Raw genomic sequence first — 24,707 nt, 5'->3', positions numbered from 1 at the left:
CCATATAGCACAGGGAGATCAGCTCGGTGCTTTGTGTCCACCTAGAGGGGTGGGATAGGGAGGGTGCGAGGGAGATGCAAGAAGGAGGAGATATGGGGATATATGTATACGTATAGCTGATTCACTTCGTTATGCAGCAGAAACTAACACACCATTGTAAAGCAATTATACTCCAACAAAGATGTTTAAATAATTAATTAAAATTTAATTTAAAAAAAAGAGTGCTAGAGTTCCCACAAACTGCACACTCCTAATTTCTGGTGGATTTCACTTTAGAAAATCAAAATGCTGCTCTGTCAATCTGTGTGCCTACAAGCTGTGGCATCGGAACTCAGCTCAAATTATCACCAGATCTGCAGCCTTCCTTTCCTTCCTCTCCTTTCCTCTGCAGGCCCCTTCTCTCAGGAGTTGGGGTGGAGCCCCTGGGTTCTGATACCATCCAAGAAGATGAAGCTGCAGAGAAGAAAGAGGACATGTGTCCAATAATAGGCCTCCTGTCATCCTTCTGCATTTTCTTTCCCTTGTCTTTTGTATCAGGATCCATAGCACTTAAAAAAATAAAAAGAAAGAAAGATTTAGGCACCAGTGCTTGGCAGCAAGAAGATTGGTCATGGTGTTGGATTATAAGTTTTTCGAATACGGTTTGAAAGTATCTGTTAAAATTTGAAACGAAATGGAGAAGAATGAAAAAAAAATTGGTTTTTAATTCAGATTAGAGGATCAGCAAATTCTTAATGAGTAAATTGAAACCTGCGTTTGGATTCCTTAATATAGAAACAGCTATGGAAAATTTAAAGATAAGCAATGCATTATTCCCAAAAGCATTGAAGACAAAATTAGGTTAACAGGTCTAGGCAGAAAACAAAGCTAATAAGTGTTAGGAACTTAGAAAAATTGTAAATTTCAAGTGTGCTCCTAATACTTGAAGCACAGATGTCAGTAATTAAGGACAAAGGATCTCAAGGATGCTTGTGAAAGAGACAAAATGAATATAGGGAAGCCTCCCTAATTTAGGCTAACTAGAGAGAGCATACTTGTTGGAATTATGTGATGTTTCATTTCAAGACAGTCATCCACTCTCCAGTAAATACAGTGGTATAAGCTTGTGGCTAATCAAAATGACAACAACAACAAAAACCCTCTCTGTCTTGCTTTACGAATCCCTAATTTCTCCCTAATAATTTTACTCTAAGGTGATATACATGGGGAGAGATTACAAAAGTTTGGCCTTTGATCATCCTAAGCACCTTGTACTGATTTAGAAAACAGTGGATTCACCTAAAGTCAGTGGGCAACTTTATTTGAATATAGGTCTCCTAATATACTTCTGTGACGAATTTATTACTATTTAAATTGAAAGGATTTTTTAAGGTCACAGGTGAATTGGTGCTGAAACCCAGAAAGATGATTTCCAAGTGACTGAGTATTTTCATTGACATAAAACATTTTATTTTCTCTTAACAGTAAGGTTAAAGGGGAAGAAGAATAGACATTAAAGTTCAGGGCACCTGACTCACAGCTTGTGTCTCCACTGAAGAAAGAGGTCATCGAGTCCGGACATCCCCAGCCTGGGAGAGATAAGTGGGAGGCGAAGATAAGGGCTAGGAGAGGTGATTGCCGGCTGGCTTTCTCTTCCCTGTTATCCCAGACTTCGGCATGCAGTCAGTGTTTCTTTAATTGTATGTTTCGCTTCTATTGATAGCACAGGGTCTTGTGTGTTGTGTACTGGAGAGAGGAGAGGGAGTTCCTTTCATAGCAGCCACAAGGGAATGACATCTTTTTATGAGAAAGACATTTTTCTCAATTCTTTCCTGAAAATGTGGACATTTGAATAAATACTATAGGTGAACGTTTTCCAGATAAAATGTCTAAGACCATTTCCATTCATTTGAAAATTTGCACACACACAAAGGACTGCTATTCACTGAACAATGCCATCACTGTTAGAAATTCCATCCTAAATTTTAGCAGAGAACGTATAATCCCAAAATAAAGACACGTTAAGGGAACAGAATGTACTTTTCCTTTCATTTAAAAGAATTTGTTATTGTTGTTTTTAAATTCTGGGTAAAAATCCATCAATCACAGTGTCTTAGGAGTGTCACAAGTATACATATTTGAAAACCCAAAGGAGAGCAGTCGTAATAGAATGAGACAATTTTCAACATTCTAGAGCTCAGTTTCCTTCTCAGAAACATTGCTAAATTGAAAGTAAAAGATACCACATTAAGAAATTCCACTTGCATTTAAAATATTGATTAAAAATGATAATGCAAGCACTATAGGAAATATAATGTATAAAAATGTTTTTCTACGTACGCATTTCTCAGCAAAGTAAAAACATAACCCACATAACACATTCTGCCACCTCTTTTCCTGTCTGCAAATTCCTGTCGTTTGTGAAAATATGTGGCTGCTTCATCTATCGATTGAAAATATTAAAATTGTGTTTTTAAAATGAATATTAAAGCAGGAGGTGGCAGGTGTAAATAGTACTAACCTCTCATTATACTGCACTTAGAACTTTTTCTTTCTAACATTACCTCACCCTTCGTTTTGCTGAGGTCCTGGAGGGCATGCAGAACTCTGCCCAGAGTAGGCTGTGATTTAAATGTTTGCTAAACAAATAAATAAGACAATTAATTAAAGGTGGCCTACAAAGGTGAATTTCCGAAAACCCCGTAATTTCAGTGGGCTAAATACCAGATGGTAAGGGTATTGGAGGCATAACATTGCATGTTCTCATTTCACTTTTCCTCTCCAAAGCCCCACTCTATTTATTGCTGTGGCATCTGGCAGGCTTTCTTTTCTGGGCCCAGCATGCTCCATGCCATGTGTTAGCATTTTCCTGGAATGAAAGTCAAGGAAATACCATTTCTAAAAATATGCTTTATGGGTGTTTTAAAATATAGTATTTCCTTTCTACTAGCTCATTTGCTTAGGGGTCCTGATAAATGACATTCACACACAGAAAAAAAAAATCACAGTGAATCTGATTTTATGTATGCAACAAACATCACAATTGCCTTAACGAAGTGTGCAAACAGTATCCTCCTTTTCTGTTTCTGAGACATTTTATTTTTGTGGGTTTATGGCCACAGGCGCTCCGTGCTCACTAAAAATAGGAGCCAAACATTTACTCAGTGCTTATTTGTATCAAGAACTGTTCTTTACATATATTAGCCAGTATAGTCCCTTAAGGATCCTGTATAAAACGTATTATTTATCATTTTCGTTTTACAAATAAGGAAATTTAGACATCGACTCTTTATTTCAACACTTTGCCAAGTTCACATGGCTAGTAACGTATGAGTTGGGATAGCTTTCTTTTTTTTTTCTTTTAACTTTTTCCTTTAATTTACTATTTATTGTGAAAGACTCAGTTTTTAAGGTTTTTTTTTTCTTTTGCAAGATTTTATTATGGAAATGTTTAACCACACAGAAAACTTGAAAGAAATTGGCAGTGAACACTCATATGCTTACCTCTATGCATCCCTGTTTTCATCCACGAATCCACTGAATTTTTGGAAACATTTCTAAGTAAATTGTAGACATTGCTACAATTCCCCCAAATGCTTTGGTGTATGTACCATTACTAAAATTCCAAGTTTTATGATTTTTTATATGATTCTTATTTTCTAAGTAAAATTGTTAGGTAAAATTTACATATTTACATAAAATGCACAGACCTTAAGTGTACATTTCTATGAGTTCCAACAGTTATATGCACCTGTGCTACCCAAGTGTCTATCAACCCCAGAAAATTCCCTCACACACCTTCCCAGCACATCCCCATCCCCACCTCTAGAGTAAATCAATTCTGGTTCTAGAACTCCGTATAAGTAGACTCATATGCTACATACTCTTTCATGTCAGGTTTCTTTTACATAGTATGTTTTTGAGATTAATCTATTCTTGAGTCTGTCAGTAACTCATTTCTATCTCTTGCTGAGTGATATTTGATTGCATGAATAGACAACAGTTTGTTAATCCATTCCTCTATGGATGGACACTTGTGTTCTTTTCAGGCTCTATTTTGGATGTAGTTGCCATGAACATTCTCGAACAAGTCTTTCGTGAAGATATGGTTTCATTTCTTTTAGGCCAACATCTAAGAGTGGAATTTTAGTCATAGGTAGGTGTATGTTGGGTTTTAGAAGAAATTACCATATCTTTGTACAAAGTAGTTGTACCATTTTACATTCGCATCGACCATACATGATAGTTCTGGTTGTTACACATCTTCAGCAGCATTTGGTCTTGTCGGTCTCTTTAATTTTCGCCATTCTGGTAAGCTAGAATTGGGTTTGCAGTGATATTTCATTGTGATCTAATATGCATTTTTCTTGATGACTAATATGTTGACATCTTCTTCATGTGCTTACTGGCCATATCTTCTTTTGTAAAGTGTCCATTGAAGTATTTGCCCATCCTTATATTGGGTTGCTTGTATGTATTTTTCTTTTTGAGGTATAAAATAGATATTCGTCTCCAGGATTTTATTAGATGTATACATTGCAACTGCTTCCTTCCAATTCCACTGTATTGCTTGTCTATTCATTCTCTTAATGATGTTTTTTGTTGAGCAGAAGTTTTAATTTCGGGGGTGTAATTTATTGGGGTTTTTTTCTTTCATAGGTACTGGCTTTTGTATCCTAAGAGAACTTTATGCTCAAGTCAAAAAAATTCTGTGGTTTCTTTGAAAAGTTGTATAGTTTTAGATTTTATGTTTAGATTTATGATCCTTATTGAATTAACTTTTGGATATTATGTTTACTATGTTTTGTATATTATTTGTTTATTATCTTCTATCTGGGATGTTTAATTCTTCCAACACGATTTCTGAAAAGCCTTTCCTTTCCTTATTGGAATGCCTTAGTGCTAGTCTCAAACATCAAGTGACCACATAAGTGTGCACCTATTTCTCTATTCTGTTCCATTGATTTGTTGCTCCTTATGCTAGTACCACACTGTATTGATTACTGTAGCTTTACAGCAAGTCTTCAAGTCAGATGTGTAAGTCCTCCATCTTTGTTCTTTTATAAAATTGGCTTAGATATTCTATTTCTTCTGAAAATTTATGTAGATTTTAGAATTAGCTTACCAGTTTTTTTTGTTTTTGTTTTTGTTTTGTTTTGATTTTTGCGGTACGCGGGCCTCTCACGGTTGTGGCCTTTCCCGTTGCGGAGCACAGGCTCCGGACGCGCAGGCTCAGCGGCCATGGCTCACGGGCCCAGCCGCTCCGTGGCGTGTGGGATCCTCCCGGACCGGGGCACGAACCCGTGTCCCCTGCGTCGGCAGGCGGACTCTCAACCACTGCGCCACCAGAGAAGCCCCAGCTTACCAGTTTTGAAAATAATCAGTTTAGTCAGATTACAGTTGAGAATATGTTAAATCTAAGGCTCAGTTTGGAAAGAATTGACATCAGTATTGAGCCTCTCAACCCATAAATGTACATTCTCTTCATTAATATTTCTCAGCAATATTTTATAGTTTTTAGTGTATAATTCCTACATACCTCTTGGTGCATTTATTACTAAGAATTTTATGTATTTTTAATAATTTAGGTGTAATTTACATTTTTTATCTTCCAATTCGTTCCTGCTAATATGTAAAACTGTAAGTGTACTTTTATCCTGATACCAAAATCAAGCAGAGATACAGACCAATATTTGTTACGTATGTAGACTCAAGGATCTTCAACAAAATTCTGGCAGATCGAATACAACAACATGTAGAGAGGATTATACACCATGACCAAGTGGGATTTATCTCAGGAGTGCGAGGTTAGTTCAAAATTCAGAAATTAATGAATGTAAGACTCCATATTCATAGAATAAAAGACAAAAACCATATGATCATCTCAATAGATGCAGGAAGAGCATTTGGCAAAATACCCTTTGTCAAAAACACTCAACGGGGGCTTCCCTGGTGGTGCAGTGGTTGACAGTCCGCCTGCCGATGCAAGGGACATGGGTTTGTGCCCCGGTCCGGGAAGATCCCACATGCCGTGGAGAGGCTAGGCCCGTGAGCCATGGCCACTGAGCCTGCGCGTCCAGAGCCTGTGCCCCACAACGGGAGAGGCCACAACAGTGAGAAGCCCACGTACTGCAAGAAAAAAAATAAAATAAATTAAAAAAATAAAAACACTCAACGAACCAGGAATATGAAGAAACTTTCTCAATCTGATAAAGAATTATCTATGAAAAACCCCCAGCTAACATCATACTTATTGGTGAAAGACTGAACGTTTCCCACCTGAGATCAAAAAACACAAGGATGTCTACTCTTGCCACTTTTATTCAGTAATTTACTGGAGGTTCTAACAAGGCAGTTAGGCAAGAAAAATAAATAAAGGGCATCTGGATTGAAAAGGGACAAATAAAACAAACTCTGTTTACAGATGACACGGTCTCATATATAGAAAATCCTAAGGAGTTCACAAAAAAACTGTTGAGCTGATAAATGAGCTCAGCAAGCTTGCAGGATAGAAGATCAGTACATAAAAACCAGTTATATTTCTATATGCCAGCAATGAGCAATCTAAAAATGAAATTAAGAAAACAATTTCATTGAAAATAGCATAAAAAATAACAAAATACCTAGGAAAAAATGTAATAAAAGAAGTGTAAGACGTGTACACTGAAAACTACAAAGCGTGTTGAAAGAAAATACGACCTAAATAAATGGAGAGTTACCACATGTTCATGTATTCAGCATGTTATTTCTCAATATTATTGTTGTATAGTTTGTTGTCCCTGATCTTCTGTTTCTTATTCGTCCCATATTCCTGGCCTTTTTATTTGGTCTCAAGATTTTGCATCTTCCTTTTTGGGCTTAAGACCCTGAAATTCACTTTTACAGCTTAGACAACTCTCTTGAAATCCAGAACCACATTTCAGGAGGTCTTTGAAGCGTGTCCACATGGATACTCCATTTTCAGTGCCTTATACTCAGTTATTTTCTTCCCAAATCCTTTCCTCCCAGTGTATTTTCTGAGATAAAAAGACACCTTTACCCCATTACTGAATCCATATTTATCTCCATCTTCTCTCTCTCACTTTCCACATCCAGTCACTTAAGTTCTATTTATGAATCTTCTGAAATATCCCTCAAATTAATTCTTCTCGGGTCTTTAATATCCTCCAGAGTACACAGCATCCTTTCTAAGATTTGTCCTTACCTAAAGTCTCAGCCCCCTTCAACCCATTCCTCACTTAGTCAGAATAATGTTTCTAAAAAGATAAATATAATTAAGTCACTTTTCTACATTAAATAATTTAAAGATCTTCTCTTACCATGTTTGTTTTCAAGCTTTTTCCTATTATTTTAAAATAATAGAATTTTGTTTTCGAAAGAAGTTTCAAATACTAGAGTCAAACAGATAAGTAAACGGGTGGTGGGAGCCGAGTTTCTCTCTGTCAGGGTCTTTGCAGATAAGCAAGGAGGGAAAGCCAGAATGAACCATCTAGTACTGGGTTATAGTTGGACATGTTAGTATGAACTCATGTTTAGTGTAATATGTATACAGATGGACGGATACAGAAACAGTTATAGCTATGTATATGTACCTGGGCTTGAATATATACATACATTCCGAACTCTTTCCGCTGAGAGGGCCTGGGAGCAGTGATACCCCAGTAGTATCTTAGCACACCCATATGCCCAGATACTAGTTTCTAAATATCATCCTCCATGAAAAGGAGCTAGGGATCTTTGGAGAAATGGCTGGTTCTAGGGCTGGGGCAGTAAAAATACAATATAGGACTGAATTAACTGGTTTGCCCTAAAACAAGAAGTGCTCAAAGAACAAAAGGATGGGGGCATGTCAAAGGAATAGAAGAGCCAGCCTAAAATAGTTGCCAATGGCAAAAGCTGGAAAAATTTGAGCAACAAAATAGATAATACAGTATTTATTGTCCTGTAATCTAAAATATAAGAGAAATGTGCATGAGTTCATCCTAATATAAACAAATGATTAACCAAATTAATAATTGGCGTAGAAGGGACAAACCTCCTTTGTAGAATTCCAAATAATGTAGGTAGATATAGCCCGCTCCAGGGAGTAGACCCTACCCTCATCCTTCAGTGTGGGCTGCAGTGACTAGCTTCCAAATAAGAGAGTATGTGAAGAGGGAAAATAGTAACTTGACAGTGAGGAAACTCAGTATATACTACCTTAACCGAGCGATCAAGGTTAGCATTGCAAGTGCCAGGTCTTGTCGATGATATACGCCCCCTGATACGATGTGATGGAAAGTGTACCTCACCTCTGTGGTGTTCCTCCCAAAACCCATAACCCTAGTCTACTCACGAGGAAAACATCAGACAAACCCAGAGTGAGTGTGAAATGCCTGGCTAGTATTCCCCAAGACTGTCAAGGTCATGACTAACAAGGAAAAACTGAGAAACTGTCACACATCAAAAGAGGCGGAAGAGACATGGTGTCTCGATGCAGTGTGGTGTCTTGGATTGGATCCTGGAACAGAGAAAGTACACGAGTGGAAATACTGGTGAAACACAGATGTATTCCGGAGTTTAGTTAATAGCAAGGTACCAATGTTGGTTTCTCAGTTGTAACAAATGTGCCGTGGTGGTAACATAAAGAGATTAATATTAGGGGAAACTGGGTGAGGTGTTTATGGGAACTCTCTGTATTATCTTTTCAACTTTTGTAAATCTAAAATTTTTCCAATTTCAAAAGTTATTTAAAAAATTTAGAAGGCCCAACAGAAGACACACATTGGCAAAGGTACTGTGGTTGAAGCAGAGTTTTGGGGCCCAGAGTCCTGACTGGCCGGCCTCTCCTTCACTCTTTTCACGCCTTCCCAGTCCGTCTCCCTCCCTTCCCGGGACCCGAGGGTTCCCTGGCATGTGTATTGCAAACTACTGCCCCATAGAATGAAATCCCAAGTCCTAGACATGTCTTCTGGGGCCCTGCACATTCTCACCCTTGCCTAGTGTTCACCGTCATATGTTGACTTTCTTGCCTCTTGTGTATATTTCATTCATTTACTCTGAAGGCGATTTCTTTTCCTCACTCAGACCATGACCTTCTTGTTGATTTTGTACATGCTTCTCTCTCAGCTTGGAAGATTTTTCTTAAACTTGTTCAGTCACAAAAACTCTTCGTGTTGTGCCCTCTTTCTATGGTCCTAGAATGCAGCTCAAGAGTCTTCTCTCTGAAGTCTCTAAGAGAAAGGGAGGTGCTCTGAAACGATTTCTACAATAACATGTAGAAATTGGCTGTGTGCGTGCAACTTTCCTCCAATGGTTGACAAACTCCTTAAGGAGATGTTATTCATGTCTCTCTGCCAAATACCAAGAAGTGCCTAGCACATGGTAGGTATTCAGTAAATGTTGAATGGATGGATGGATGGATGAATAATAGTAGCAAGTTTATTAAAACAAAATTATTTTTGAAGCATTTGTATTTATTTGAATTTAGTTGTTATAAAGCTTCACATTCAACATTTTAATAAACAAGTTGATCCCAGTTTGCCAGCTTAAAAAGAAAAGCTTTGGGTTTTTCAAGAGTAAGTAAGCCTTTTCTTTTAAATGTTTAATTGGAGTATAGTTGCTTTACAATGTGTTAGTTTCTACGGTACAGCAAAGTGCATCAGCTCTATGTATACATATATCCCCTCTTTTTTGGTTTTCCTCCCCATTTAGGTCACCACAGAGCACTGAGTAGAGTTCCCTGTGCTATACAGTCGGTTCTCATTAGTTATCTATTTTATACAGAGTATCAATAGTGTATATATGTGAATCCCAATCTCCCAATTCATCCCACCCCCCTTTCCCCCTTGATATCCATATGTTTGTTCTCTACGTCTTTTGTCTCTATTTGTGCTATGTAAATAAGATCGTCTATACCAGTTTTTTTCAGATTCCACACACACACACACATATATATATATATATATTACTATACAATATTTGTCTTTCTCTTTTTAACTTACTTCAAAAGTAAATAACAGTCAATTCAATCAGTATGTATATACAAAATATTGAGGGTTGTTAGGTTTTATGCCTTTAAATTACAGAAAAATCGACATGGTGCTTACTTTACAGTAAATGAAACAGGTACTGTAATGTGCCTTTTCAGGCTGCGGGTGTTAGAAGGAGTTGTCAGTAAAGCTGGCCGCATACATTTGTCTTCATTAGTCATTCCAGGGTGATGCTTTCTGATGCAGGTGGCCCAGCTATTGTCAGGCACTTTAATTTGCCAATTATTATACCCATGGCTAAGAACAGATAGTGATTAGTTTCACATTTTGCTCACTGGGCAGCTTAATGTTCTTGTCACCTTACATTGAGTTTTAAATGTGCAAAGCATAAAGAGTGTCAAACGTTTTTCTCAGACTTGGGGGTTGGGTGTGTGTGGGAGGGTAGTACCTAGTAACTTGAGTTGCTTCTGGATACAGGAATTGAAGGGCCTGATTGATTAATAAAAGAACAAGATGATATGGCAAAAGTACATCCAGGAAGGTAATGTGTGTACGTGTGTACATTACCTTTCTCGACATATTTCATTCCCTTAGATGTCTCTTTTTCTTTTCTTTCACAGAAGCACCACTTGCTAGTTTATGGAATCTGCATGCTAGCTTGGATGGGTTAGATTACTACCATTTAAAGAAACAGAGAGAATGGTAGGATGTTATTTACAAAATAGCACTCAACCTTAATAATTTCCTTCTTTGAATATCCTCAGGCAACACAGGATACCCAAAACGCAGAATGAGATGCATCATAAAATTGACATAACAGATATTCACTACCTTAGGTTTTGGACAACTTTGCTCCAGCTTGACTCACTAATGCCTTCTTTTAAAAATTGCAGTAGAGAGGTAGAAAAGCTCCCGTTGGAAAAAGCTAAAACCACACTGGCAGTTTTGTCTGCCGTTCTTTTGCTTAATTGCCTGGGAGTGAAGTTGACTCATTTATGGAGACTTAACCCAGTACCATTATTAGAAAAGATTATTTAACATTATAGGAAGGCATGGGAAAATATCAGGCACACAGTATCCCAAACATAAACTTTATTTCCTATCCTCTCGAAGAATTTGTTTGCATATAATGTTGTTCACACCACTGATAACAGAAAGTGTATTTAATAACTACGTAGAATTAATATGCTGTAGTATGCATGGCTGCCTAATTTAATTTATCTCTGATTAAGCCTATTATGTTTGAGATCACTTTACAGAGGAGATTTTTTTTTTTTTTGCCAGCTGTAAGCTTATTTGAATTGTAATATAAGTTAATAATGTGTGAAATACCAGTGGTGCCTACTTCTCAGTGTTCTTTTTGCCAGCTGACTTCCTGAGATGATGCATACCCAGATCGTTCATACCCATACCCATTTAGTTCCTATCTTGCATGAAGGCCAGATATTGGAATAAATATGAAAATTAACTATTTTAGCGGTCAAGGACAAATGGCACAGTGTTGCTTTAATTCTGAAATCCAGAGAGAAGGCCATCGCATTATAAAAGTAATTGAAAATCAATGACTGATAATCACGTAACATGACATAAAAGACAACACATAACTTTTGCATGATTTTTGTTCTAAATGTATTCCCTTAACATTAAATAATCATCCGATCAGATAGAGTAGGAACCTCAAGGGTTTGGCAATGAACTAAGCAGCTTTTGCCTTGATGCCTGGGTCATTAGGTCTCTTTGGTGGGCCCAGCATGAGAGAGGGAAGGGACTGGTACTATTGCTGCTGTTCTGTGGCTTGTTCTCTGTGTTGCACACCAAGCTTGTCTTCATGCTTCGGCTGAACCAACTGTTTCATCTGCCAGGTTCGTTCTTTTCAGTGTCAGGAGTGGTTATCACCAAAAAAAAGTGATAGGGCTAATTATGTCCCCTTGCTCAGCAATTTGCCTCATATAGCTTGTATTGCTCAGCATGTGAACTTTATTATTTGTGTATATGTTTAAATTTGGTGATCCGATTGCTTCTTACCCACTCTCTGCTTGGAAGGCCCTTTCTGGCCTTCTAATTAGAATCCTACCTAGTCCTCAAAGGCCTTCTTTAAATCCTACCTGTTCTGTGCAGATTTCCCAGCCGTCACAGGCCATAGCTGTTTCCTCTTTGAGCTCCTCGTGAGGTCCTTTGCTTGATCATTTAGTCACCTTCCTGTGTTTTACAGTGAGCTGCCTGAAGGCAGAGACCCTGAGTTTGAAATCTCTGTGGTCCCACAGTACCTGCCTAACACAGTTTCTCATGCAAAAAATTATGTCAGTAGGTGGTGGTGATTGATAAGCTTGACAAGGGAGAAACATACCGTGAACCCTAGGTGAATACATTTAAAGTTAGTTTGTGGGTTCTCATTTGTTTTAAATATGGAGTGGAAACTTGCAGGCAATATTTTAAAAGTCAGAGATAATAAAGTAGATTTCTCCTTCCTTTGAATGGCTCTTGCTAGACCTATAGTTTGAATCTCAGAATGGATGCAAAGCAGTGTTTCTTAGCCCTGAGTAACAGTAGAATTTTAGACATATATGCCGATGACTGGGACTTACCTCCAGATCAGTTAAATCGGGGAATAGTATCATTTAAAAAAAAAAAAAAAAAGAAAGAAAGCTAACCAGCTGATTTCAGTAAGAAGCCAGAATTGAGAACCACTGGGGTAAGAGAAAGTTAAGGTCATTAAATGCATTCATCCATCTGCTGTTGGATGGCTTTCTACAGCTGTTTAGCGATGAAAGAAGAGTGCTTCTAGTAGGAGGATTAAAATGGCAACTTTCTGATGCAGGCATCCATTGCCACTTCCAATCCTTCTCTCAAGCTACCAACCAAGGTGACCCACAATCTCCATTTGTCAGGGACTGTGCTAGTCTTAGCACAGGAAGTCCTACACAGTGGGAAACCCCTCAGTTGGTCACCCTACTACTAACACACTCATCCTTCGGATTCTACAGAATTGTTTTCTGAAAAACTTCCTCTTGAGGAGAAGGAAAAGTATTTTGGGGGTGGAAATAGAGTATTTTATGAAAATACAGAAATAATTAGAACACTTTCAAACCTTAGCAGCCTTGAGGGGCAGGACACATATCAAGAGAGAAAGGAAACACATTGCAACAGGTTCTAATAGAATTCCTACAATTAAAGTGAAACAGGGGGGCTTCATTGCATGTAGTTAGTTAAAGAACATCAGAATATTCATTCACTTTTATTTCCACTGTGTAGATAAATTAAGAATGATTTTGTAATGTAAGAAGGCATTAAATGGAAATCCCAAATTTGTAAATGTAATCAACTAAATTATAAGCTACTTGAGGCTAGTTATTTTTAAAAGTAAGAAAACGAAGACTTCATGAAGGCTACATGGAAAGTTACTGACAGAGCATCTGGCTCCTAGATCTTTTTCTGGTAGGTTCTTTGGCCTCTTTCCTACTATATCCTTTCATTCCCAGCAAACACTTTGCACCGTCTTTTCCTTTCAGATAAAAGTAAATGTTGGTAGACTGATAGAAAAAGTGAACGTATTTTACTATTAGAAATAATTTAACTGTTGGATTTGTAATTGTAGCATGAAAATGTATTCATCGTGAACACACATTTGGGTTTTATTCTGGTATCACGGTTCAGTCCTGCAGTCTAAGAATTAGTTTATCCCAGAGTTATTTTCCATTCCAGTCACGTTGATCACCAAGCAGCCAGTCCGATCACTACATGGTTGACTCATTTCATTCACTGATTGCCAAAACTGCCAGATGTGTCCCAGTAATATGTCTGTCTTCATTGGCAGCAGTTCAGTGGATGCTTTGGTGATCAGCTGCTCAAGACATTGACGGTACCACGTAGATGAAATGTTAAACTATACTTAGAAATATCTGGTTCCACTGGAATGGCGATAGATTTTTCTCCCACTCTAAAAGTTACGTGCTGCTATACATGTCACGTTTACCCTTCTTTCCTTAACCAAACATTTACGTGAAGGAGTAAAACTCAGAGCAGCATATTATAGAATGAGAAACTGCAGATCAGCTCATCCGTCTTTTCCAAAATATGCTAATATTTTGGGGGGGAAAATGGGGAGGATTTGTAGGCGGATAAGTTTGTAATATGCCAGGTAAAACAAAATCAAACTGCTGCCTTAAATGGGGGAGGGGGCAAGCATGGGATGAAGGGGTCATATTCCAAAATTATCCACCACAGAACTCTTTATTGTGAACATCTGGAGGGACGTCATCCAACCTCCTAATTTTATAGTTAAATAAACTACAAAAAGGTTAAGGAACTGATCCAAAGTCAAATTCTTTAACTTTTTTTCCAGGCCTCCTCCCCACACCCCTACTTTCACATTGCTTTCCCTAATTGCCTGTAAGAACTTCCCCGTTGCTTTTCAGTGGCTGACAAGTTGCTTCTAGTTGACCAGCATACCAGTGATCTGATGCCTAAAAATGGAAGTGAAAACTCTTCACTTAGAAAGTGTTTTTTTAGAGTTAAGGTGTCAATATCTTCTCATGTTCTGATTTTAATAGCTTTTATTTACTGGACACATACAATATGTCGGGTTCTTAATATGCATTTTACAATTTCATCCATATAACAACCTGCAAAAATAGATAATAGTATGTCCATTTTCCTTGTGGGGAGCTTAGCAGCTCCCTGAAGGTCATACATTCAATAAGTGGAAGAGTTGGGATGCAAAACAAGGTCAATCTGACTACAAAGTTTTTCATCTCATCAAGCTCAAAGATGTGATTACAGCTACATTAGAAGCATTCCTGTTGACAATATGGTTAACTTTTTAAAAGCTTATTGGCCCATAATTGAGTGTGGCACAGAATAAAGAGGATTACATAATTTTAGGTAGACAAATTTGTAAGAAATATGCTCAGGAAAATAAAAATATCTTCAACTAATATATTAAAAGGATAACCAGCAAGCTGACTTAAATTTGTTTGGGGGATGAGGTGAGGAATGCATATATATATATATATATATATATATATATATATATATATATATGCAGTAAAAGGGTGAGTACATAATTAGAAGGTGATCTGTGTATGTAATTGTGAGAATTTCTTATGTGGATAGTTTCTTGCTGGATAATGGTGATTTTTTTTTATGAATTTTGGGTGCAAGTTGTTGAATGAATGACTGGAGTTTCACAGCTAATGTTCAGGGCAGAAATTACTCAACTACCTTCCAAGTGAGTGATCATTGTTTAGTTATCTTAAAGGCAGATGATTTTCTGCAGTCTCTCTTCTTATTTAATAAACTTACGTAGCTTTTCTTAAAACAGTTATTTATTTAGGCCAATCCTCTCACTATTCTATTTTTAAATCATTTTCTTGATGTCTGTTTCTTTCTTTTTTTCCTCCCCCCATCCCTCCCTCTCTCCCTCCTCCCTTCCCTTCCCTTCCCTCCCTCCCTCCCTTCCTTCCTTCATATTTAAAAATTGATGTGGCATCTGCCTCAAATTGACTGTCGGTCCAAATTTCTAGAGCCAAGATAATAATGAGAGTCTATAAAGATAAATTTATGGAGGAGTTTAACTCACTTTGCCTGGTACTCCCTAGAAAGTCACAGAGAATTAAAATGATTTCAGTAATATCCCACCTGAAAGTATTACAGTTGTTACGTAGTTAGTAGTTGATTTCGGGCAACACCTAAAGTTCTCTGGATAAACTTTCTAGAGTGAAAGCACATAAGTACAAAGTAAAATTTATAAGACTGGTAAGTTGTCGTTCTGTCAGATTGAACACATGCATTTATATCTTCTAATTCCAAAAATCTCCCTAAAATTTCAGCAAAGAATTTTTTAAAAAGCTACACACAGATTGAGAGTGCGAGAGAACAGAGGGGGAGGTGGTACTAAGCAAGAGGTGTCAGCAAACTCTGGGAAGATGGCCCAGTGATGGAGGGGGAGTGGCTGAGGGGCACTGAGAGAAGCCCGCAGATTGATTCTGCAGGACCCTGGGGAGACTTAAGAAGGGTGTGAGGGTGAGCCTGGAAAAGGGGGGACTAGTTCACAGTAGTTACAGAGTAGTTAGAAGTTAGTAGTACTTAGTGGAATGGAGTGCAGGGACTAGCTCGGCCCTGTTGCTCTCCCACCCTCACACTGCCACTGCCAAATCTCCATCCCTGCTGGAGGCTTGAGGCATAGTCTTGGGCTGAATTGAATCAGAGATGCTCTGGACTCAGGGAAACGAGGCCCGGGATAGAGAGGTGAAACCAGGAGAATTAAGTGAAACTCTGTAGAGTGAACAGGTGAGACCCTCCTGGACTGTTCTACAATGTAGCTCCCAAAGCACCTGTAGCCCGGGACAGGCTCTTTATTTTTTTATTTGATTTTTATTTTATATTGGAGCATAGCTGATTAACAATGTTGTGTTCGTTTCAGGTGTACAGCAAAATGATTTGGTTATACATATACATGTATCTATTCTTTTCCAAATTCTTTTGGGACAGGCTCTTTAGACAGCAGTTTAAAGGATTCTTATCTAGAGAAACTGAATGACTCAAAGAAATGTCCTGACTGGCATTTGGGGTCCCTATTGGAATGGCTAGATTTCTACCCATTTACCTCACGGGACGCCTGCCAGGTGATACGCACACCCTGCCAGGGTTTCTAATCAGTTGTGTAGGGACTCACTGTACCTAAATATAAGTAAATTGTATATTTTCTTTATATATGTGTTACAAATATATGTGAAAATCTTAAATATAAATGAATAGTGAGAGAATCACCAGATATTTGAGTATGGCTCCCAACAGAAAATATAGAGTAAAATATCGAGATCAAAACAGAGAGAGAGAAACAGGTTGGGGGGCTTGGAAAAATATAGATAATTCAAGAAGCGAAAGAAGAGCTTTTAAAAATCTATAATATCTTCAGAAAGATGGGAGACAATATTATATCCGTGAAATAAAAGGTAAATTCTATAAAAAAGAAACACTCAGAAAATAAGAAAGAGATCTTGGAAATTAAACTCAGAGTTAAAAAAAAAATATTCAGAGGTGTAAAAGGTAAAGTCCAACAAACTTTCTAGAAAGCAGATTAGCAGGCAAAGATGCTTAGTGGGGTGGAAAAAAGAAGGTAAAAAAGGTATCGGATCAGTCCACAAGGTTCAGCATTTCACTACAGAGGTTCCAAAAGGAGAAAATAGATAAAATGGTGGGGAGACAATTATCAGAGAATAATTCAAGAAAAATTGCAAACCAGAACAACAGGAATTTCCAACTTTAAAGGGAAGAGAAAGTGCCCAGAACAATGGATAAGAAAATATCCTCATTAAGGTTTGTTTTACTATGAGCTTTCAGAAAACCAGGGACTAAAAAGAAGATTCCTAAACCTTCCAGAGAAATAAAACAGGTCACAGATAAAAGAGCAGGAGAGCCAGTGGCCTCAGACTTCTCAACTGCAACACTGGATGCTAGAAGACAGTGAAACTCAGCCTGCAAAATTCTGAGGGGAACGAATTTTTACTTAGAATTAAATGACAAGCTTAATTAGCAAGCACGCGTGAGAGTAGAATTAAGACTTTTTCAGACACGCAAGGAAGGTCTCAACAAACTTACCTCCCATGTACCTTTTCTTAGGAAGCTACTAGAGAATGAGCTCCACAAAAATGAGGATGTAAACCAAGAAAGAGGAAACCATGGGATCCAGGAAGCGGGGGACCCAACACAGGCGAGAGGCACAGGGATTTCGCAAGATGGTGTTAAAAAGAAGCCCCAGGACGACAGGTGGGCAGCTGGCCTGGGAAACCACTAGACCGGACGGACTCAATGGTAGGCTTGTGGAGGGAAAAAGAGGTCTGAGAGATTCATTGGTTGAGTTGCTCACGCCAAAGATGATTTTAGTAGGGCTTTTATAGTTCCTTTGAAAAGGTCAAGAGTGATTAGTAACAGATACACACAAGAAGGAAGGAAGAAAAAGGTAGCACCAGGAAAAAAATATTGAACAAGCTAGGAAGTGTGTTCTTATACTGCGTGGCTCAGTAGTAAACAATATTATGGGGTCACAACAATGTAAACATAGAATATCGATTTAACCCCAAATTGCAGTTTAATCAACTGGAAAGATGGGGGAAGAATGCTTGTTGGGAAGTGGTGATGGTGTAACAGTGTCAAGTTTTCCTCATTTTGCAGAGTCGTAAGACATTAGATAATCCCTAAAAATGATCATTTAAGAAATATCAGTGTACATATATCACTTAAATAAATGGAATCAAATATCAGAATTGAAAGTTAAAAGTGGTGTCCTTTCTTTCCCATGACAGGATTCAACCTCCTTGACGGGGGAGAGCTGGGTTAGACTTACTGGTTAGTCTTCCTGCCCTGGGCCAGCCCATAGATTAACCAAACTTGAGAGCAACTGCTTGGGGCAAAAGTCTTACCCCGTGTAGGAGGCTACTCGCTCTGGCAAGTCATTATCTTTCACAGTAAAAGCAAGCCACAAACAAAAAAGAGGTTTCTGAGGAGCTAGGAGGGGGTGGTGGAGACAGGTGGGGATGGCTGGTTTTGATTATAGGCCTCTTACAGAGTACTTGCTTTTTTAAGCTACAGGCGTATATTACTTTGATAAGTATTAAGTTGATTTCTTAAATTACTGGAATTGGAAATAGAGGTTATAAAACCAAAGTGTGCAGTACCCCTCCACCCCATAAAAGCAAAAACAGAAAAAGAGGAAGAGGTTGATGGTGTTTTCTTGACATCTTTCAAGACTCATTTATTTCTCTCATATCTGATTGCAAGGTGGGATCCTCAGAACCTCTGCCAGTCTCACTCCAACCAACACCTCCTGTCATCTGCGACCACCCCCCATATTCTGTGTTTAAGCTCTTAGTGGGCTGCTTCGTGTTCCCTTTATAATACCTGTATTTTCCCTCACCTGGGCCTTTGCTGGCTGTGCAGTTATATTCACCTTCCATTCATACATGTTCTCAAAACACACATACATACACACTCGCGCACACACACACACACACACACACACACACACACACACACACACACACATCCCTTCCCAAAGTCCCCTGGTTCCACCTGCATCCCTACCTGTTTATATCTCAGCCAGGATCCCTCTCTGGATCATAGCATCCTCCCCTTTCCTTTAATTCCTGTTACATTGTCCTTGGCACCACTAACTGATCACACACTGCTTTCAATCATGGTCATTTTTTCCCTTGTCCAGTCTTTGTTAAGAGCTAGCAGGTGACAGGGACAGGAACCATACTGCACAGATATTTATTCCTCCTACAGAGCCTGGCAGAGTGCTGACATAATCCAGGTACTGCCTCAGATAATAATTGAATGCATAAATGAATCTTTCATTAAATGTGAAATATGTTCAGTCATATAGCCCAATGCTAAACATCTGTATCCATGTAAATAAATATTACTAGAAGGTAAGGAGTTTTTGTTCCTTATTGTTTTAAGGAAGCTTATGTGCTTTCTCCTAAAAGAGGAAGATTGTACTCAGAGCCCAGATGGTTAACTGCTCCCTAAAATTTGTGCCTGTGCTTCCTTTGTGGGGAATGTGAAAAACTTGTCACCTGGAGGGTTTGTATTTGACTCCGCAGGGGTTACAGGGTAGCCTGGCATTAAGGAAAATGTTGCAAGTACGTTGTCGCCTTGCCCTCAGGGTAGAGAAGCTCCTAGACACCCCCCTGCACCTGGTGGATGTAGCCCTGCCTAAGATGTGGCAGAAGGAAAACCACTAATATGAAGCAGGCATTCAGTGAATACTCAGTTATGACATGGCCACCTGGTCGAGTGGCACACTAGGGCTCCCAGCCACAGCTTCACGTCTAATTGCTTTTGTATTTCATCAGGCTTTATACCGTGCTCCCCAGATCTCCTTATGACCACTCAAACGATCACCTAATAAGTTCAATAACAAGCTTAATCTAAAACATTCCCTTTGCTTAAGTAACAGAATGCCCATCAGTATTATGGTATATGCACACAGTGGAGTACTATGGGGCCGTTAATAATAACGAGGTAGATCTTTAAGTTGTGATACGGCAAGGGCTTTAACACATATTGCTAAAGGAAAAAGTGAATGTAGAATAGGATGACCTCTTTCATGTCTCTACTCAAATACCATCTTTTCCATGAGGCCTTCCTTAACCACTGCATTTATAATGGCAAATGTTCCCCGCCCCTCCCCCCGCCACTCCACCGGCTTTTTCTTCATTATCATTTATCCTTATTTGGCATAATGTTTATTTCACTCTCTTGTTTATGATCTAGCTCCCCTACTGGAATGTGAGGTGCATGAGGGATGTTGCATGTTTTACTTACTCCTCTTCCCCCTGGAAAAATGAATGGCTGGGTGAATGAATTTGTATGAAAAGGTTTATTATTTGCATAGAAGGTTACCATTTGCCCAGAATTTCTAGAAGCCTACACAAACCTAATGGTAGTTCTCTCTGCGCAATAGAAATGGAAGCACGTGGGAGGAAGGCAGACTTTTGTTGTTTATATCTTACCATGGACATGCGTCACTTTTTAAGATAAAGACACTAGTGTAATAAGGAATCCCGTGTGAAGTGTTTCTCGAATAGCTATAATAAAATATAAGTTATTTAGTCAGCACCATTTATTTCTGGTCCTGAAATAATGAACATCATTCAGAATTTCTCTTCTGTTCAGAATTCAAGTTGTAAATGGTCCATGATTCAAGTCCACACTTTATATTTTACGAAGCCTTTACCAACAGAGACATTTTATTTTCCACTGGAGTGGAACCATCTGTACGTATGTTGTGGTGGGGAAAAAATCGGGTTTTGGGCCAGATACATTTGTATCTTCTGACTTTCAGCTAAGTGACCTGGGCAGGTTACTTAACTACCCTGAGTCTCAGTTCCCTTCCCTGTAACACTGGGATAATTTTTCCTAAGAGCAAAGGATGTTGTCCAAGCAAAACAAGATGAAGTCTGTGTATTCAGGGCCAAGCAGTGTCTGATTCAAAGCAGGGTTCGGCAAGTGTCAGGTTCTTCCCTCTTCCCTGCAGAAGTTGACCAAGGGGTATTCTTAGCCCTAACTATTCAAAGCATGGCCCCAACATCACCAAGGACTTTATTAGAAATGCAAAATCTCAGGACTTCCCTGGTGGTCCAGTGGTTAAGACTCCATGCTTCCACTGCAGAGGCTGCGGGTTTGATCCCTGGTGGGGGAGGTTACCCATGCCGTGGGGCAGGGCCAAAAAAAAAAAAAAAAAAGCAAAATCTCAACGCCCACCTGACCTAATGAATCAGAACCTGTAGTTTAACGGAATACCCAGGTGATTCCTACACACATTAAAGTTTGAGAAGCTCTGTTTTTATGCTTCTTACAAGTGTTTCAGACAGGCTTGTATTAATCTTATTTTATCTTCTGTATTTTATAAGATGTATTTTGACATCTTAGAGTCTTGCAGATGCCAAGGAGGCACTGTCCTTCCCAGGGTTAGCTAATTCCTAGAGACAGCAAACAGCTTGCCTGGGAGCACACCTTAGATTGCCAAGTGAACCAATCCTGAGGCCGTGCCCACACCTGCCCCTTTTTATCAGGCTCCTGCAGTCCAGAACACTATCCCCTTGGCCTAAGTCACACCAGGGCCAGGTACTGGACAATTAGGAATCATCCCTGTGCCCTAGAACGCACTGAAATTATTTAAGCTATCCAGTCCTAAACCTTCTTAGCCTGCAGAAACCACAGGAAAGGCTTTTGCCCACTTTTGTTCCTTATTTCCTCTCCTCCTGAGCAACCCTGGTACCTCTGCACGTGGCCCTGCATGGCCTGATGTGGCACTTCATGCCTCTTCCTCTTGGAAACTATATGTAACAAACTATCTTTTCTATGGCAAGCATCTCCTAACCTGTTCCCCATACCATACCTGCATAAAACCACAACGCTGGATGCATTTAAAAACAGGGCTGCCGGGTTATATGCCACTTTTAAACTTTTTTTCCAGGTTGAATGCCACTTGCCAGTCCTTCCCATTCACCTTGCCAACTTTGGTTTCATTTGGAGAAGCGTGAGGGTGCCCAGCAGAGCCAGATGTTCTGGTGGGGCATGACTAGCAGGCTGAAAACACAGGAGGATGCTAAGCCACTTCATCAGCCTGAACTTACTTTTAAATAAAGATGATCAAAGATAGCCATGAACAAGGTTGTACATCTGCTTAATGCAGTCTGACTACATTGAATGCCAATAATGGTCCTTAAGCACGAGCTTCGTACACTCCAGAAACTGTTAATACAAATGATTAAAACCTATATACATTAATGTGTATAAAATAGATAACTAATAAGAACCTGCTGTATAAAAAAATAAAATTAAAAAAAAAATAGTAAAGAGTCAAAAAAGACAAAACAAATGATTAAGACCTCCAAGATCGTGGAACTGTTTGAATCGAAACACACAAACTTATTTACAGTATTCCGAGATGTCAAGGAAATGAATGAAAATCTGCCACCCACATCCATTTATTTCTTCCCTGTGGCTTCTTAATATGGTGTATATGTTTTAGGTAGAAATAACTCCTACCAGGGAGCAGCTGTCATGTCACCAAGCAGCTTCCCTTCCCACATTTGCCTTTACCTCTTCTCTCTTCTGTTTTGAAAAGAATCTTGGTATATGGAAGTGAGTTAACTGAAGCTGAAGTTAATAAAAGCAAATATTAAAAGAACATAAAAGGGACTTTTCTCCCTATGACTCAAAGAAAGAAAAATGCAATAAGGAATATCTATTTCAGAAATATTCCACATGTGTTAGATAACGAGAACAGAAGATAATAATTTCATAGTAACTTTTCCCTTACAAAAATTTTGTACTACAGTTTTATTAAGGAATTAGGATTTGATTAGCAACTTTTAATTAGAAATATTAGACAAGGAAATTTTCCATTATTTTATGACTATCAGTTTTGCTTCCATAAAAAAATAAACCCACACACACAGAGGTAAACTATGTGAGGTGACGGATATGTTATTAACTTTATTGTGGTAATCATTTCCAACCTGAGGATTATAACCCGAGAGACAGTGTCTCAGGGAGCTCTGAGAACTGTTCCGAAGAGGTAAAGGGGGAAGGTCAGTGTATATGTGATTTTGGAGAAGGAGGTACATGCAGTCAAGCACACATCTTGGTAGAAGGTTACTGCTATTTGTAAGGAACAGATATAGTCAGTGGTTTTAGTGCTTTTCGAAGTATGGGAAGATGCAAGAAACTGAGCTCATAAAATTTTCTCCTGAAAATATCAGCTATCTAAGGGTCAGTTCTGCCAGGTTTCCTAGACCACAAAGTACTGCGTCCTGATCTTTGCCCTGAATTCCTTTCAGGGTACATTGTAGGTCGGCGACTGCAGTGATTAATGACTTGAGTCTTGTAGAACTGGCTGGTGAACAACATTCTTTATTTTACAGTCCCCTCCTTTTCAGCCTTAATTTCTACCAAGGTTTTGGAGGTATACCATGACCAATTTGTCGCACTATGCTAGGAATGCTCGTTCCCAGGTAAGGCAAGTATTTCATTGATGGACCACTCATTGTGCTATTACTGGACTAGGCCCTGTTAACAGTAGCCAAAAGCCCGATTTTATAGGTAAGGGAACTGAGACTCTGTTACGGTCCAGGAGGTGGTTCCCTCTTGTTGTTTCTTTCCACATCTAGGGTTGCACTGTTACCATGATGGATCTTACAGAGCTCTGTATTTGGTCAGTTGTTTCAAGTCACCTCATCATCATTATTTCTTATCAGAGGCTCAGTCACACATTTGCTAATGCAGGAAACAATAATCTTGGAAAACAGGCAGAATACAAGTAACACAATACAAGTAATACAAGAATACAAGTAATATAGCTAGTAACATTAATAAGGTCATAAGTATTTAAGCTAAGGACTTCCATTGGGGGGTGCCCAGTATCTCCTGAGTCTTTTGACCAACGTGGGCTGCACCAATCGCTGTCTTTAAGGGAAATGATACATTGGCTTTGTATCAATACATAAAGTTTAGCAGAGATGTCTGTACATACAAGGCGAGTGGCGGGTCATCCTGACCCCTTACGGGATTGAGACAGGAATGTTACCTTCCAAGGAGTTACATGGCTGGTGCCAGAAGAAGAGAAATTGATCTTTATGCTTGAGCTGGCCTTTCTGCCATTGGGGAGGTCGGGTTAATGCATAAAGCAGGTGCACAGTGCACACCAGAGGGGTGGGAGGAGGCCCAAATGGGCAGAGAAAAAAATTTCTGTTTAAATTTTTCTGATTTTGCCTTCAAATATGAATTTTTATTTCATCATATGTATATCAAATCATCATGTTAAATGCATGTTATACAATTTTATTTCTCAATTATACTTTGATAATGCTGGGAGGGGAAAAAACTTATTTGTCATAATGATAAAAAGAAACTTTGGCTACAGATATCAGGATTTTTTTTTTTTTTTTTTTTTTGCCTCTCACTGTTGTGGCCTCTCCCGTCGCGGAGCACAGGCTCCGGACGCGCAGGCTTAGCGGCCATGGCTCACGGGCCCAGCCGCTCCGCGGCACGTGGGATCCTCCCGGACCGGGGCACGAACCCGCGTCCCCTGCATCGGCAGGCGGACTCTCAACCACTGCGCCACCAGGGAAGCCCAGATATCAGGATTTTGCTTTCCATACCTGGCCCTATCAGATTCAACATTACTGCCCGAGCAGTGTCTAAAATTTGACTTGTGGTGTGGCCTGCACAAATGACAGCGTCCCC

The 24,707-nt window shown here is 39.0% G+C and overlaps 1 protein-coding gene across 2 annotated transcripts in view; it reads left to right on the top strand.

Moving 5' to 3' along the window:
* Window positions 1–24,707, top strand: part of ENOX1 (ecto-NOX disulfide-thiol exchanger 1) — a 309,422-nt gene that overhangs the window by 16,193 nt on the left and 268,522 nt on the right. The window contains exon 1 of one of the 2 annotated variants that reach the window (XM_007468620.1): window positions 17,630–17,717. The exons of the other annotated variant lie outside the window; for it this stretch is intronic. Coding sequence (XP_007468682.1) covers window positions 17,630–17,717 — 88 coding nt within the window. Of the gene's footprint in view, window positions 1–17,629; window positions 17,718–24,707 lie in introns of those variants that run through there. 2 annotated transcript variants of the gene reach the window in all.

This window comes from Lipotes vexillifer, unplaced genomic scaffold (genome assembly GCF_000442215.2).
Source record: "Lipotes vexillifer unplaced genomic scaffold, Lipotes_vexillifer_v1.1 scaffold479, whole genome shotgun sequence".
NCBI classification, from domain to species: domain Eukaryota; kingdom Metazoa; phylum Chordata; class Mammalia; order Artiodactyla; family Lipotidae; genus Lipotes; species Lipotes vexillifer.
Note: the sequence above shows the minus strand (reverse complement) of the source record. Positions and strands in the feature narration are given on the sequence as shown.